This window comes from Poecilia reticulata, chromosome 7 (assembly GCF_904066995.2).
Source record: "Poecilia reticulata chromosome 7, P_reticulata-male-v2, whole genome shotgun sequence".
Classification (NCBI taxonomy): Eukaryota; Metazoa; Chordata; class Actinopteri; order Cyprinodontiformes; family Poeciliidae; genus Poecilia; species Poecilia reticulata.
Genome location: NC_088836.1, coordinates 27228416 through 27246087, shown reverse-complemented (window position 1 = coordinate 27246087; position 17672 = coordinate 27228416). Strand labels below are relative to the sequence as shown.

The 17672-nt window shown below is 38.9% G+C and overlaps 1 protein-coding gene across 1 annotated transcript; it reads left to right on the top strand.

Moving 5' to 3' along the window:
- The first annotated feature begins 2043 nt into the window (after positions 1-2043).
- Positions 2044-9139, top strand: nr4a1 (nuclear receptor subfamily 4, group A, member 1). Its single transcript, XM_008414450.2, has 7 exons — positions 2044-2171; positions 3631-4405; positions 5065-5194; positions 6133-6296; positions 6386-6588; positions 6701-6879; positions 8139-9139. The coding sequence occupies exons 2-7, from the start codon at positions 3641-3643 to the stop codon at positions 8393-8395; spliced, it is 1698 nt and encodes a 565-aa protein (XP_008412672.2). The 5' UTR covers positions 2044-2171; positions 3631-3640; the 3' UTR covers positions 8396-9139.
- Positions 9140-17672: the final 8533 nt, after the last annotated feature.

The window sequence follows — 17672 nt, the reverse complement described above, 5'->3', positions numbered from 1 at the left end:
TTTTTGGGCTCATATTTTATGAATTAAATATTTGTGTACATGTGGTTGTACCATGTTTTGCATAACTTTTTCAACCATAGATGTATTTTATTGGGGTTTTATCTGACAGGATAATGCAAAGTGATGTAAAATTGTGGAAAATTACACAATTTTGTGCATTTGTATTCAGTTAATGCTTTAACAGAATTAAAATAACTGCATTTAAAAAAAAGCTACTTGTCACCATCAACACATTTTTGGAACAATCTACATTGTATTTCTTGCAGTTTATTTACAATTATCTGTTAAAATAATTAGTAACTTTGTACTTGTCCTCATCATTTAATCACCTATGGATTCAGATTTCAAAGTTGGTCCTTTTAACTCCAAACTTAATGTAACTTTATCTAATTGTTAACAACAGTTCAAGCAGAAAATGGGCACCGTTTGATTTGAAGACCAAACCACAAGTCAGAATTAGTCTTATTTAACATTTGCTGTAGAATGAAGTGTAATTCAGTGCTTTTGATTGAAATGTTACAACCCCAGCTGTTGCCATGCCATGTGGCAACCTGGGCACATGGCATTGTGCCGCTGTCTGAAACTCAAGTCTATTGCTATTTGCAAGGCTAAAAATACACATGTGAGTAATAAATAATAAGATGAATTGCATCTTAAATTACAGAAACCAGCTCAGCACTTCATGGGACTACAAGCTGATTTTATTTTTAAATTCTAACTTTTAACTTTGGTGCATTTTTCAGTGAATATTATTTAGTTCTGTTTATACTTTTTATTTATTTACACAGACACAATGAACAACATTTCATTAACCTTTAAAAAGGAGAGATGCATGGTACCAGATTATAGAAAAAAATGCTAATTTTCACCTGGTTGGTGTAAACAAGCATGAGTTAATAGATCATGAATCTGGCATTTATTAAACCAAACAAACCAGACTACAAACTAGCAGACAATTCATCAATAATGAGTTCAAATTTGCTTATTTAACAGGTTGTTGTTTTTTTGCCAAAAGTGGAAACATTTTATATCTAGAACATGGACTGCAAAAACATACAATCTTACCAAGTAATTTTATTTTAGAGCAAATATCTACACTTTAATTAAGACAAAACTCAGAAAGATATACTAGCTTGTTTTAAGTCAATAATTTCTTAAAATTTCTGAAAAAGTTCAAGTTCCACCAACAGATAATTTTACTTATAAAACAGGAAAAATGCCTTGTTATAAAGGAAATAATCTGACAGTGGAGCTAGGACTTTTTCAACAATATTAAAAAATTGTTTACTCAAAACAAGCTATTATATCTTACTGAAAAGATATTAGCAATTATTCCTCCAAGACATCTTTCCCATGTTGTAAGTGAAATAATGTGCCAGTACTTTTTCATCAATGCTAAGGAATCATTTACTTAAAACAAGCTATTTCATCTTGCTGAAAAGTTACTAAGTTAGTTTTGTCTTACTTCTAGTGTGCCAAGATATTTGCACAATAACTACACTTGGTAAAATTTCATGTTTTTGCAGTGTGTAATCTCATTTGGCGGTCTATTCCATCGCAGCAACAAAAGAAAAAAAAAAGTAAAAGCAGTGATATAGCTATTTCTAACCACAGAGAATTGGAAATATTTTGGATTTGAGCTCATGCACATCCTTTTTTGAAAACCCTCTAAGAACAGCCTAAAAATACCGAGTATCCTATACTTCCTGTTTCTAAATGATGCAATCATTTTGTCTCTCTTCTGTTTCCTATTCAGGCCGTACAACAACATAACACAATGAAAGAAAAAGTAAAGTTTAGCTCGGTGTGTTGCGGCTGCCAGGATCTACCTGCTGCGGGAAACGCTTTAATTCAGATTTAGTGGGCTGTATCTGTCTGGGTCTCACTCTGGAGGACAATGCTGCGGTTCTTCACTGAATGCGCGTCAACGGAATCCCGTAGTGCGTCATCAGACAGCTATTCTGTTGAGCGGGCTCTCGTGATTGGCTGCGGGTTGGAAACCTCCCCGCCCACCGCGCACACTCGCGTGGAAACCTCTCAGTGGCGTCATGGAGACATTGAACTAAAGTATAAGAGCGCAGCGCGGAGCGGGGCGCAGGGACTGCCGCTCAGCTGGGAGACGCTGGAGATGACACATGGTCGCTTGTAGACGGTTTTGAACCCTCAGACAGGTAAGAAAATGCTTCAAATTTGTAATAAAAAATATATATATATTCACACGTAGGGAATAAGCTTTTCTTTCTGTTTTGTTTCGGCGGGTTCTGTCAACTCAGGACGGAAAGCAGCTTTATTTTAGAGTTTTATTGAGATATATATTGTTTCGTTTGCGTTAATTATTCATAGAATAAAGTTTGTATTGAGCAAACCTGGCGTGTTCATGTGTTGGCTCAGTCTTTAAACGCAATCTCGCTGCACTTTGGAGCGGTTTCTAAATTTACTACGAAGTAATAAGTGCTATTGTGAGCAGCTCTAAACTTTGTAATCTATAGATGCCAACAAACTCAGGGGGTCACAAAGCAGACAATGTGTTTAGTTTAATAAATTAGCTGTATTAGCACATAAGAAGGAAGATTATTGAATGAGTTTAAAGTTATATTTGGCATAAAGTTTCCCTCTGATTACTGTGTTAACTTGAGTTCGTGTGTGTAAACTCTGAGAAGTTGAAAAAAAATATTTGGCACAAATTTGAAAAATATATTATTTCAGTATTTATGAAGATTTTCTCATGTGCTACTGCAAATTTAAGATTATTTTTGTTGAGACAATGCATAATTTTATAGATTAGTTTTCAAAATGTTTTAGTCAATTGATTATAGTCAATACCTCATACCAGCTGTTTAGTACACTGGGAAGTCTGTTGTTTTATGTCTCTACCAGCTTTAAAGAGTTAGACTATAATTATTTTGCATTATATTTATAATACTTAATTATAATTTATAATTCTAAAAAATTACCTGTCTTTAATTGGGGAAATGACAATGACAGATTATTTAACTTATAACAAAATATTTTTCTTTTATCAGTAAAATAATCTGCCAGTGGGACTAGCACTTTATCATCAATATTAAGAAAGTATTTACTTAAAACAATTGGCTCTTAAATCTTGCTAAAACATTACTTGTAAGACATGTGCACTAGAAACTGGTGCAAATATCTTACACTTAAATACTTAGTAAGATTTTGTGTTCTTGCAGTGTAGCTTATTTGAGTCAAATATCTTAAATACTTAATTTGACGTTTGTAATTTTTTGTTTGTTTGCTTTATCAAAAGAAGTTTCTCTTGTACATGAGATCTTGGATCATTATTATTGATTAGGTTTTTTTGTTTTAAATATCTGAAATGCTGCCAAACCTTAAACTGCTGCTGCGCAAGTTACTCAGTAAGTTGTTGCTAGGTAACCAAAGAGTGAGTGAGTTGATGCTACCAAGCTTAGCTGGCTGTGAGAGGTCTTTCCTCTGCCTACTTTCCCCAGAATGCTGTGCGGTTCTGTAATTTGGTGAATATTCTGTCAGCGGTATTATCTATTGATATTGATCACCTGATCTGACTGTTATCGATCTATTTCCCAGCCCTAAGTTTAAGGGCTGAATATTTTTTACTTCATTAACAGTTTTTAAAATGTTTTACAGTTTTTCAGCCATGACTTGCATACATCCCCAGCATGGATCTCAGCTCTATGAGAACAGCATGAGCAGCTTGGAATCTCAGGGCACAGACATCACGTCTTGGCTGGACATGGGCAGCCCGCAGCACCTTTCCGCCTCTTCCCTGCCGAGTGCCGCTCAGGTGCTTCGTGCGCCCGCCGAGGACTACGAAGCCTACTCCTGCCAGTTCACTACAGCCCCAGCAGTCACGTCTCCCTCGCACCAGGAGGGACAGTACAACATGGAGGATCTACAAATCTACGGCTGCTACCCAGGGCCGCTTATGCTGAACTATCCAGGGGAGGCCATGTCCCCCAGTGGGTCGGATTATTACGGCAGCCCTGCCGCAGCTTCGTCCCCTTCGACGCCCGGATTTCAGAGCCAGCCGGCCTCCAACTGGGATTCAGTTTTTGGGACTTATTCGGCCAGTCCTGAATGTTGGATGGCCAAGGACATCTCAGGACCAAACGCATCCACTTTATTTCCATTCGGGCCCGTGGAGGACGTGCCTCATTTTGGGACGTCGCTTTTGCAAGAGCAGGAACTTTATGCTTTGACTCACCCTCTCCAATCCGGACTGAGCTTCCCGACTGCGGTGAGGGAGCCGGGGTTCGGCCTTCATGGCACCGAGCAGCTGGACGCCAGTTTGTCGCCCAAACTGAAGCGTGGAAATGAGGGCGACTGCGCTGTGTGTGGAGACCATGCTTCCTGTCAGCACTATGGCGTGCGCACCTGTGAGGGATGTAAAGGCTTTTTCAAGGTAAACGGCTGATAAATATATGTAGAAACTGTCCTTATAAAGAAAAAACATTTCTGTGCCGTTGTGAAGTTGGTGAAGTTCACACCAGGGTTATAATAGTTCTGGGTTTTTCATTATAGTTTATTGTTGTGACTTTTTGTTTGTTTAACTCAGTTTTTAGATCGTTTTGCAAGCTTTATGCTACTTTGACTTATTATTAATTAGTTTCAGGTTTTTCATACCTTGGTTAATTTTTAGCTGCAGGATAAAAAATTTCAAAATGTTCTGATTATGTGCGCATGAATTGGGTAATGATTATTCAACAGAAGAGACCATTTTCAAACAAAATTCATTCAACTGTTGTTGAACAACCAACTGACTTTTTTAGTCGCCATTTTGCGGACAAGCATCAGTTCCGCCCAGTGGATTCTGGAGCGCCGTAATTTACCAATTTAAACTCTTTGTGTGGGGAATAAAAAACTATTTCACAACAGCTCAAAAGGATCGAAAATATATTAATAAACACAAAAATGAAGGATATTATATATGTCTTCACTATGTTTTAGTTAGTTCTATAGTTCATGTAGTTGTAATTCTTCCTCATTAATTACCATTTCTATTTTTTTCAGTTTTTGTTGGTTTTAGTTAACTATAATAGCTTTATGTGTCTTGTTTTGCAGCGAACAGTGCAGAAAAACTCCAGATACGTTTGCAATGCCAACAAAGACTGTCCTGTGGACAAGAGGAGGCGTAATCGGTGCCAGTTCTGCCGCTTCCAGAAGTGCCTGGCTGTGGGGATGGTGAAGGAAGGTGAGTCAACCCGGACATGACTGCAGATAAATTATTTACTATTTCTCTGAAGAGGAAACAGCTGCCAGATGTTGAAGATTTCCTCTTTGTTTTACCGTGAAAGCGTCGGAGTTCTCCTAACTCTACCATGAGTTTCTTCCTGTTCTTTAAAAACATCGGTGCTCACTCTGAAGGCTTAAATTTATTATTCTGCTACTAATTACCAAGATAAACATGCAACTTCACTGACAAAACTAACTTACAAATAGTAAATAACACCTTAATATTATAAGAAAGGACTAGTTCCACTGGCACTTCATTTCTTATGATAAGTGAAATATTCCTGATTCCTGACTTAAAACAAGCTCTTATTTCTTGCTAAAAACTTGTTCTTACTATAACTTTTTATAGTTCAACTACTACTGCTATATTTACACTAGAAATTAGACCAAAAGACTTGGTAAGATTTTGTGCTTTTGCAGTGTTAATAGTATTTTACTTGGGAATCTGCTGTGGTGTCTGATTATGTCCAAATTAACTGGTTATAAGTTGAAACCCTGTAGCAGTTTGATTTAATTCTGACTCATTCTCTGCTGAAATAAATCACTCTTTGCTGCATTAAAGCAAAAATTTTATGTAATTAAGAGATTTGTTTAGTGCATTTGCATCATGCATTTAAATATTTAAAGATATTTTGCTTATTTTAATTCCTCAAATTAGATTTCAGGGATATTTTGCCACTTTTGACAATACTGTCACTGTATGTCACATAAAAAAGCCTTTCAAAAATCTTAAGTGTTTTTCAACCTTTATTTTAAAGCATGTTAACTTTTAGTGTGTCCTCAAGTGCCATAATTTTAAGTAGTTACCCTAAAGCATAACAAAAACTTTATTTTGCATGCTGTCAGCTTTGTAACTGTAGAAACAAATTGAACTTGAGTGGTTTTTCTTCCTTACAGTTGTGAGAACAGACAGCCTGAAAGGTCGCAGAGGTCGTCTACCTTCAAAGCCTAAAGTGGTTCAGGACACGCCTGCACCAGTATCCCCAGTAAGCATGATTGCTTCCCTAGTTCGGGCCCAAACGGAGTCAAACCCCAGCATCGGCGCTCTAAATTACTCTAAGGTGAATAAATACAGTCTTTCCACATTTTTGAGTTGCAGTTTGACTGAAGCCTGTGACCTAACATTTGTTTTTTTGTATTTCTCTTTTAGTATGTTGAGCAGAAATTCAGCACGGACCAGAAGGAAGACGTCAGTAACGTCAAGCACTTTTACGACCTCCTCACAGCGTCTTTCGAGGCCATCAGGAAATGGGCGAAGGACATCCCTGGTTTCTCCAACTTCTGTCTTGAGGATCAGGAACTTCTGCTGGAATGTGCTTTCATTGAACTCTTCATTCTGCGTCTTGCTCATCGGTAACTACAACTTCCGATCATTTGTGTTTGGAACATTTAGACATTAAGTTTACTTTAAAACATTAAAAGAAAGACTCCAAGCTAAACTTTGGTGTTTTTTATCGTTTTGAAGGTCAAACCCTGAATCAGGTGAACTCATCTTCTGTGACGGCACCATACTTCACAAGACGCAGTGTGTTCGAAGCTTCGGGGAATGGATAGACTCCATCCTGGAGTTTTCTCAAAGTCTTCACTGCATGAAGTTAGACGAGGAGTCCTTCGCCTGCCTCACAGCCTTGGTCATAATCACTGGTAAGATAAATATCCAGATCTCCATTTCAGTTTAAATACCACTGCGCCTTGAGAGCCGAGGCAAGAATACACACAGCAAATCTCCTTTAGGTTTTATTGTATTCATGCAACATAAGACTTGGAAGAACAGGTGTGTAGGGAAGAGTAACACAAGCTCCTTTATGACAAAATGTCATATGTCACAGCCTGTCAGAGTGAAGGGTGACATGTAGACTCAATTAGCTGTGCAACACAGTGTCTTGCCAAAGTTCACACACTCACTGAACCTTTTGTGCACTTTATCAGGTTACAGTCACCAATTTTTGTGGGATTTTATGTTGTTGTAAAGCGGAAGAAACATCACGCAATATTTTCTACATTTTTACATCCATCAACATTTACCAACCTCACCTCGTAAATACAGTTTTGGAGTTTGTCGGAGAACAAAAGAGGACAAATATTTTCACATATACCAAAACACACAGCAGACAAGTAAAGGAAGGTGTGGAGATGTTTAAAGTAGGGTTTGGTTATAAAACATTGTAGAGTACGGACAACTGCAAGCCTTCCAGTTCAAGGTTTCTATATACACTAACAATTTGATGAAGAATTGCATCAATCAGAGAAGCAGTCAACAGGCCGATGGTGGTTTTTAAAAATAAGCCATAACAAGTCACATTAAACACGTTGAAGAAATTGTTCTGGTCTTACAAGTTAACTGTGTGGAGTGGAAAAATTACGCAGCACTTCATCGTGACCATGACAGTCCATCCCACGGTGAAATGTGGTGTTGTGGTTGACAATGAAATCAAGACATTATGAATAGCTGGAGCTTAATATATGACAACTCTGAAAAATACCTGTTAGAGGCTGTCAAAGACTTAAAGGGTGAAGGTTCACCTTCAAACAGGACATTAGCCCTAAACATACTGGTTTGTTCAGGGAATGCACAATCAAACTCCAATGAGGACCAAAAACTCAAGTCCATCTACAAACTTGGGTCTTGGTTTGGTTGAAATGAACTCTGATTAGGTTCGGATGCATATGTGGATGCCAAGCATCAGAACAGAAGTGTTGCACAATCTCCTGTTGATGGTCATCTAACCACCTAAACTCCTATTTAAATATACTGAAGTTGGTGGCTGTAGCATGACAAAATGTGAAAAAGTTCAAGGGTTTTAGATATTCTCAAAAGTCGCTAGAAATTGTGCTGTTATGTTGTGTTTGTAAAAGTGAGAAAGACGAATCTCAGCATGTTTATTCTCTGTTTCTAATTGCAGATCGTTATGGTCTGAAGGAGCCCAAACGTGTGGAGGATTTTCAGAACCAGCTCATCAGCTGCCTTAAAAGCCACATGTCTGGCTGCGGCTCAGAGTCCTTGCCGCCTAATTACTTGTCCCGACTTCTTGGGAAGCTGCCTGACCTCAGGACTTTGAGCACGCAAGGCCGTCAGCGTATCTTCTACCTGAAACTGTCAGACCTCGTTCCCCAACCTCCGATTGTGGAAAAGATCTTCATGGACACGCTATTGTTTTAAAATGTTTTTGGGGAAAAAACAGACTTCTTCATCTTGTTCACACTCTTCAGGTGAAATGGCAAGAAACGAAGAGGTGCTACAGTTTGGTGCTACTTCTTAGTGCTTGTATACGTAGGATCTGGATCCAGTACAATATGGGCATCTTGGTTTTAGAAAGCTGTAGATTGAAGGTGGAATTAGAAAGGTCCATTCAGACCAAACGGTGACTGTTTACACCCATGAATGGAGCCTCTTCTGAATGAGACAAGAGCAGCAAACATGTCCAGTCATCTATAATGTGAGCACAAACATTCTCTATGCAGCAGAAGGTCTGAAGCTTGGAAATAGTTACTAAACTTCTGTTTAAACATTCAAATTATTTTACAAAACCAACTTGTGATCCAGACAGACTTCATAATTCTCAACATTTGAAAAAGAAGTCTCCTAAAGCTCGATTACACTTTATATTTAATGCCACCACAATGTTTTGGTGATGTTTTTTGTAGCTGAAATTTACAAAACTATTCATGTATCATGAATCAGCATTGAGCAGCTAATATACTGTGTATTTTTTTTAAAATACAGTCTTACACACTGGTTTTCTTTGTGTTTTTGAATCTGTATTAAACACGCAGCTGATTTGACATAAATAATGTTCCAGTGTACAGAGAGATTTTGTTGTGGGCTTGTTTTTTTTGTTTTTTTTACATGTAACTGTGAAACTTCATTGCTAAAATTGAAATAAATGCAAAATATCATATCTTACATTAAATTGTCATCTTCACTACATATCATAAGGTTTGAAGATGTGAGTTTTTGCCAAAGCAGACCGTCGGATTGTGCTCACAGCTTGTAAACCTGGTCATGTACAGACTCCTCTTTTAGCTCCCAGTGGACAATCTCAGTGCACCCCCTCCCAGTTATGTACTGGTCTCCTTTTAGAAAGCAATGGACCTCAATGTCTTGTCTCAAATAACCCAGACTGCTCCATCATTACGTTGCACAATTATTTTATAAGAAAATGTGTGGCACCACAAAAATGCACACCTCTCAGTGGTTGTAGTAGCAAGGTCCTTGAAGAGAATGATGACTCAAAACCATGGACATAATATAAGAGTAAACCCCACAAATACGGCGGCCATCTTGGAGCGGTTGTCCCTCCTACTTTGCTCAATCAAAACAGCAGAAGATTCCTCAGCACTGAGGGATATTGTTGTTCTGATCGATGAACTATTGATGTGAGGGCTCGACAAACAGCATTTCACAAGTAAGATGGACATATTATAGTGTATATTTTGTAATTAGAATATTACTTTACTGTATTTATGTCCACCGGCGAGATACCAGCTAATATTAGCTACAGTGCTTGGTGTAATACGGGGTACAGCCCCGCTATGAAGGATAATTGAGATTCTGTAAATCTAAAAAAATGTATTATTCTCCAACATTGACTTAGATTATGTGACACAAGAGCCTACATTAGAAATGAAACAATGTAACATATATTATGTGTTATAACATTCACTAGCAAAGTTTACACAGGTGGTAAAGACTATTATTTATATGTAATTCTTTCACTAGTAAGATACATCCCGAATCTTCCGTTTTTGTTTTGAAAGTTTCTTAAAGACACGATGTGAGGAAGAAGAGGGAGATATCTATAAAGAGAGACGGATTCACTACAGCACAGATGAATCTCACATCGGATTTTGGACTCAATCTCAGCTGCTGAATCTCTCTGAAGCTAGAAATCCTCGGCTGGAAAACATACATATATCTATGTATGTTTATACGGCAGGGCCGTGCAGAGACCACTAAAGGGGCAGGTGCTCAAAAAAAAGGGGACATCCAACCGTATTTTAGGACAGAATATTAACAAAGCTTTCTCAGCTTTCAAAGTTTAATAAACAATGATAAATTACAAAATTGTGAGATATACAATCAAAGCTAAGGAGAATCTCTACATAGAGCATACAACTATGCATATGTAAGATATTTTATTAGTAATTTCTTTCTGCAGGTCTATTTTGTTATAGGAAAGTATTGCAATATTCAAACCCGCAATTTAGCCATCCATCCATCCATCCATTTTCTTCCGCTTATCTGGGGTCGGGTTGCGGGGGCAGCAGCTTCAGAAGGGAGGCCCAGACTTCCCTCTCCCCAGCCACTTCTTCCAGCTCCTCCGGGGGAATCCCAAGGCGTTCCCAGGACAGCCGAGAGACGTAGTCCCTCCAGCGTGTCCTGGGTCTTCCCCGAGGCCTCCTCCCGGTGGGACGTGCCCGGAACTCCTCACCAGGGAGGCGTCCAGGAGGCATCCTTACCAGATGCCCGAGCCACCTCAACTGGCTCCTCTCGACGTGGAGGAGCAGCGGCTCTACTCTGAGTCCCTCCCGGATGACCGAGCTTCTCACCCTATCTCTAAGGGAGAGCCCAGCCACCCTGCGGAGGAAACCCATTTCGGCCGCTTGTACCCGTGATCTCGTTCTTTCGGTCATGACCCATAGCTCATGACCTCGGATTTGGAGGCACTGAGCCTCATCCCGGCCGCTTCACACTCGGCTGCGAACCGCTCCAGTGAGAGCTGCAGATCACGTTCTGATGAAGCCAACAGGACCACATCATCCGCAAAAAGCAGAGATGCGATCCTAAGGCCACCAAAACGGATCCCCTCAACACCTCGGCTGCGCCTAGAAATTCTGTCCATAAAAGTAATGAACAGAATCGGTGACAAAGGGCAGCCTTGGCGGAGTCCAACTCTCACCGGAAACGAGCCCGACTTACTGCCGGCAATGCGGACCAGACTCTGACACCGGTCATACAGGGACCTGACAGCCCGTATCAAAGGGCCCGGTACCCCATACTCCCGGAGTACCCCCCACAGGGCCCCCCGAGGGACACGGTCGAACGCCTTCTCCAAGTCCACAAAACACATGTAGACTGGTTGGGCGAACTCCCATGCACCCTCCAGGACCCCGCTGAGGGTGTAGAGCTGGTCCAGTGTTCCACGACCAGGACGAAAACCACACTGCTCTTCCTGAATCCGAGGTTCGACTATCCGACGGACCCTCCTCTCCAGGACCCCTCCTCTCCAGGACCCCTGAATAGACCTTACCAGGGAGGCTTAAGAGCGTGATCCCCCTGTAATTGGAGCACACCCTCCGCAATTTAGCAAGATATGTAAATCAGAGCTGGACCACCAGACATATTTTGCATTTACATAATTACATTATTAAAAATATAAACAAGGACACAAAGCAACCTTTTAGTGGACTGTAATCTATAAAACAGTGCTGCCTGTTTGCTGCAGTGGAGATGAAGATGGTCCATTCAGGAAAGCAGAGCTGCATCAAACTTTAACATGGAGCTGCAGAAAAAAGAAAAAAACAAAAGCAAAAATTTAATTGTTAATGCATGTCACCATGAGAAAAGCCTACTGAGTTTTGCTAAAAAAACTCAGTAGACTGAACATTTAAATCACATTCATCTCATGAAGTGAATTTTGTTTTGCAAAACAAACTTATTTGTGCATGTCAGAAATCTTTTCTTAATATTCTAAGTTTTTTTGTGACTCAAAGTTTTGCTTGTGATTCTCACATGACGTCTTGAGCAGGGCCTAAAATCGCAAAAAAAGATTTCTGATGTGTGCAAATAAAAGTTTGTTTGGCAAATAACTTTTTATGTTCACAAGACAAAAATGTGTTATTTAATTAAAACATTTTTTAAACAAAATGACTTGTTTTAAAAAAAAGAAATCATTACAATTCCAAAAGTTTTGATTACAATTTTATTTTACTTAACTGAGCTTAGTTGCTTGGATTAACGCTTGTGCACAACCGCATTTGCAGCTCAACCGTCATAGGATCAATAAGAACAAAGTGTCTGCTGGCGTAAGTATTATTGCTTTGCTTTCTTTGTGTTTAGTGAATGAAAAAAATAAAGTCAATAATAAACACATCCATTATGAAAACCTTTTAGCCAAGTACACATAATGGCAGTACCGATACAACTTCTACATCCTGAAGCCTGTCTGTTACACAGCCTTACGTTAGCTGAACAGATCAATATGCAATGTGTACCGTATCTGACATACATTAAAGATTTTATTTCACCTGAAAAGGCTTTTTATTAAACTGTAATCGTGTTAGCCACGCTAGCTTTTACTAAACTGTAATCGTGTTAGCCACGCTAGCACTGAGTACCGTGTATAAGTCCTAGACACATTCGAACCCTCAAAACCATTAATGTCCGACTCACCCAGCCTTGCAAGAACAATAGCCATCAGCGATCTTGTCCACAGCTATATTTATGCTGAGGGTGTGAGGATCTGCTGTTTTCCTCATCGACTGGTAGCATTTAGCTGCAACTCGCACAATGTTAGAGGCATCGCGTGGCTAAAACATCTTGATGTCGTCCAGAAAAGATGACATGAACTTGTTGGTTCCATTATCGTGGCTGATATTTTGTGAAAATCCGTCAGAAATGCTAAACTAATCGACTCGGAAATACTCTGCAGAGTCAGTCGAAACGAAAAATCCCATAGAAGCTAAGCTCTGCGAGGAGGTTAATGTGAGATATGAAGTCACATAGGACTTTCGAGGGGCGTTTCTGGGCGGAGCTTGGTAAGGTCCATAGGCGTGAGCGACCATGAGGCGTCTATTCTTATGTTATGTCTATGGTTAAAACAGTCAACCGGGAAGAATCAGATCATCAGTGATTAGCGGTAATGAGCCTAGCTAGTCAGATTGGAGCAAAGAAGGAAAATAAAACAGAGGACATGGAGTACAGCTTAAAGAGGGAGGCATTATGCAAAATCAGCCTTTTATTTTCTTTTTCTTTCTTTTTTTATTTATTTAGCTTTTTATAATGTTATTCCATCATTGAAAACATACCTGGGTGTTTTTTCATGCCTAACATATGTCTCACATTATTGGTAACACTCTATTCGAAGGGGTGTTATTTACCAGAAGTGTTAGTCAGTAAATAATGACACTTTTAATGCAAAGTTAACACTTTTAATGGACTTTTAATGAGTGTTTTAATAGAACTTTGCTTCAAAATGCCATTATTGACCAAATTACACTTTATAACAGTCATAAACATTCATGAAGACTCAATGTTCATGACAATTGTAATGACAGTGTCATGTCAGTCTTATGCACCCCACTTCAAATAAAGTGTTACCAAACAGACAAGTGCGGATCGTGTGGAGTGAAAAAAAAAAGTTTCCATTATTGTTTTGCGAAATACACAAATTTTGAAAAACCGCTGCATCCTACCCAAAAAAACTAACCAGTTTTTTCAGAACTGGTGTATTTCCATTAAGCATATTTATATTTTTGTGATAAATTTTATGATCAGTGGAAAAATGGCTACAGTCTAGCTGTTCTGTTCTACACTTTGCTTCATACAGAAGGTCTGGATCTTTGGCTACTGAAAAACGATTGCTTCCTGGAGACGTGAACCCTGTTAAGGTTTAAATTTGACCAAATTGTGAACTTTTGGCCGTATGTAATATGACAATTCACCTCTAGAAAGCTGACCGGACAGTGGGTGCACAACAAACACCCCCCACTACTTAGCCAAACAAGATGGCTGGTAATGTTAATTCAATATTTGGAAGCATGACTGGATGGCTTAGCTCACTTCCTCCGCTGCCATTGCTAAAACTACAGGCAGAGTAAAATTTTAAAACGGTGCAGAAAATCACCTTTCACGACTCTTTCTTCTGTTTGCTAATTGGTCCAATTGAAATTCTACTAGAGAAATTCACTTCAATGGAAGGAAGCCATTTAGGCCAGATGCCTGAAACCAGTTCTATCCATTACGATCTACAGTGACAACAGCTGCATTTAATTTCGCAAAGTGAAGTTTGCTTAATGGAAACACAACAATTTTGAAAAAGGAAATTTACGTTTTAGCAGTACTGTGAGATGGTTTTTCTGCTCTATCAAAATTAGAGTATTTCATTGGAAACACTTTTCGCATCACACGAGTGATGTGATAACTGGATGTTACAACTGATGAAAAAGACAACAGGAAGTGGTAGGCGGATGATGTTTTTAATGATTTATTGCAAGAACAAACTTATTCACATGACTTTTAATTGTATTTCTTATTGAATGGAAATACCGCAATTGCAAATTTATTCATTTATTTATTTTTACATTAACAGAATACCAACAAAGTCTCATACACATGTATGTATGATGTTCTGTAATGCACTAATCTCAAGGTTTTCCCAGGCTAAAGTCTCCCAAATCCAGTCTGGTGCAGTCATGTAATATAAAACTTGGATGCTTTCATAACTTTGCAGCCATGTAGAGCTTATGCAACAAGAGAAACTGGATAGTCAGCATCACCGTGATTACACAGCCTCCCTGTGATGGTACACTGATAAAGATAGCGCGGACAGCAGCTCCCTCGTGATCGAGCCAGCACCATGCCTCTGCTGTAACTCTGTAAAGCGAGAGCAACGTGAACGTGCCTCCCTAGGAACGCAGACAATAATAGAAGATCACAAGTTTTGGGCAGACTCTCAGGGCAGGAAGTTCCCAAGAACATTACTGTTCCTCGCACATTGCGCTGGACTCTCAGATGAAAAGAACTGAGCGAATGCCAATTCACAAAGTGAGATCGTTGGACAGATATGCATTTCAAAAACATGCCTGAAAGGCTCTTATAAAGGCCAAGTGGCAGGTTTCACAGCCAAGTCGATCCAGCAGTGCGATTTGAACATGGTGGACCGTGCCATTTGATCCGGAGGTGAGGCCGGTGGCTCAGTCAAATCACATGTTAAAATGACCCCAATTCCTTAACAGTACGACACGAATGTGTAAGCACACACTGTGACTTGATTCAAATGTGTGTCATTGTCTGTTGTGCACTGCACAGCAGTGCAGTTAGCAGTGCTGTTGCCTTGCAAAAAGAAGGTTCTGGGTTTGGATCACTCTCTGCATGGAGTCTCCTAATGCATATCCATGTTCTCTCCAGGTACTCCGGCTTCGCCCCACAGTTCAAAAACATGACTTAGAGCTAACAAAAGTGTTTTGTTTTTTCCCCCATATTTGTTTCAACTGTCGCCTTGTTGTGACAGTAAAGATGGATAATGTGGAACAAACTTCCAGAAAATTGCAAAACAGCTGAAACACTGAGTTCCTTTAAATCAAGGCTAAAAACCCGCTTGTTTAGAGTTGCTTTCAACACATAATCACTGGAACATTGATCAATTGTATTTTTGTATCGAGTTCTCAAATTGGTGATTATGTTTTTTTTTTAGTTATGATGTTAAGCACTTAATGGGGCGGTATTATGTATTTTCCAGGGACAGTGCCACTTTATAAGACTAAATAACTTTTACCTTTAGTTGTTATATAAATGTTGCATATGTTAAACATAACTTAAGAGAAATTCAAAGCCTTGAAATTGGCCTCTGTCTCTTTAAGAAGCTCCTGCTCTTTGCGACGTTCCCCCTTCAGCACATCATCATAATGCCACTCCATTATGCCGTTTACAACCGCTCATGGAGCATTGTTGGGATAATGAGCGACACTCCAGGTATGTTTTTCATGAGGAAACTTCATAACATGATATAGTCGAAAATGAAGTCGACTTTACATCATAATCCTCCCTTTAACTTTCTGTTGCGACTGCAAGTGTTAGGTTGGGATTTCTTGGTTACATCTGTCTTTTAGCAGGCTGTTAATCTGAGGCAGAATATAAAAGGCTTTTATATTTCAGATTGCTTGAATAAATATGGGTTTCACTTTAGATTTCCAACCAAAGGGAGATGGCTTTTTAAATCAATATCACTTCATTACTCCTCAGTGATTTCAGAGAACACTTTGCATCAGGATTGAGACAGAAAATACAGTACAAAAAGGGAAAAAACCCTGAAATGAGTCCTATATACTGATCTCTTAGGCAGCGGCGTGCTCAGCACTTCTATTTATAAGTACAACTAAAACAGCCATAAAATGAAATCAATAATGCCACTTAAATATGACTGGAAGGAGCTGGCTGGCAGCCCACACATTTCTCTTCCTCAGGTCATTCATGGTCAGCTGTCCTCACCGAGGGAAGCGTTGCAGCTACAGGCGCCATCTAGTGGCCAGTGTTTGGCTCTGCTTCCAAATTTGGATTTTCTGTAAAGTGAAATATTTTTGATAATCCTGCAATATTTTTATTTTGTATATCAGCTTCCATATTCATGTTTATTTTACCCATCTTTTAATAATTCAAATCAAATGTTACTGTGACGTTATATTAATACAGCTGTTCACTTTGTGACAAACTACCAATTTAAACCAAAGTTTTTCCTCGTGAAAAGCTACACAATGTACCCATTATATACTGCTCAAAAAAATAAAGGGAACACTTAACACAATATAACTCCAAGTAAATCAAACTTCTGTGAAATCAAACTGTCCACTTAGGAAGCAACACTGATTGACCCGACAAGGGGTCCCCGTTGTCAATCAGTGTTGCTTCCTAAGTGGACAGTTTGATTTCACAGAAGTTTGATTTACTTGGAGTTATATTGTGTTTAAGTGTTCCCTTTATTTTTTTGAGCAGTGTATATTGGGAAAGGTCATGCTCTTAAACTTAAAAAACAGTTTTCAAACTACAGTCTCTCTGGGATTTCTAAAGTTTGTTTCAGGGCAATTTAATAACTTAAAATGCATTTTTCCCCTTGATGTTACAACAGCACCATCTTTCTCCAACATTATACTGAAGCAAGGCTAGAATTTATATTAAACAAAAATGAAAAGTAACTAGTTTCTGTCTATACTTACCTTAATTTTTAGTATAAGCAACTGAGGCAGACTCGAGTGTCAGATCATGCTTACTGTAGTCATGTACATGCAAAACCACTTAACACCAAGAAAGAAATCAAACTTCACTTTGGAAGTTGTAGAAAGTCAACAATTGAGTGCATCATCTTTAGTTTAATGGAGAAAAGTGTTTCCTATAGTAAAGACTGCATTAATGAATAGCACTAAGATTATGTTGAACTTTTAAATAGACATGACATGTATGTTTGCATCAATAAAGACACTTTAGCACCAACTTCAAATGCTGAGAAATTTATTCAATCATCAGTGGGGGAAAAAAAAGACTCAACTACTGAGCCTATCTTGCAATCCAAAAGTAAACCTCAGAATCTACATCTCAAACTAGTCCCATCTTAACCCATGATGGGGGGTAAACTGCTGCTTCAATTACCATATTCAAGTAACAATCCTTAACTACTGTGCTCCAGACAAGATTATGGGAACTTCTACAAAAAGTTTACATGTGG

Coding starts and splice junctions, on each gene's coding strand:
- nr4a1 (XM_008414450.2), top strand. CDS start 3,641: ATGACTTGCATACATCCCCAGCATGGATCTCAGCTCTATGAGAACAGC. Junction 4,406..5,064: donor GATGTAAAGGCTTTTTCAAG/GTAAACGGCTGA, acceptor CTTGTTTTGCAG/CGAACAGTGCAGAAAAACTC. Junction 5,195..6,132: donor TGTGGGGATGGTGAAGGAAG/GTGAGTCAACCC, acceptor TCTTCCTTACAG/TTGTGAGAACAGACAGCCTG.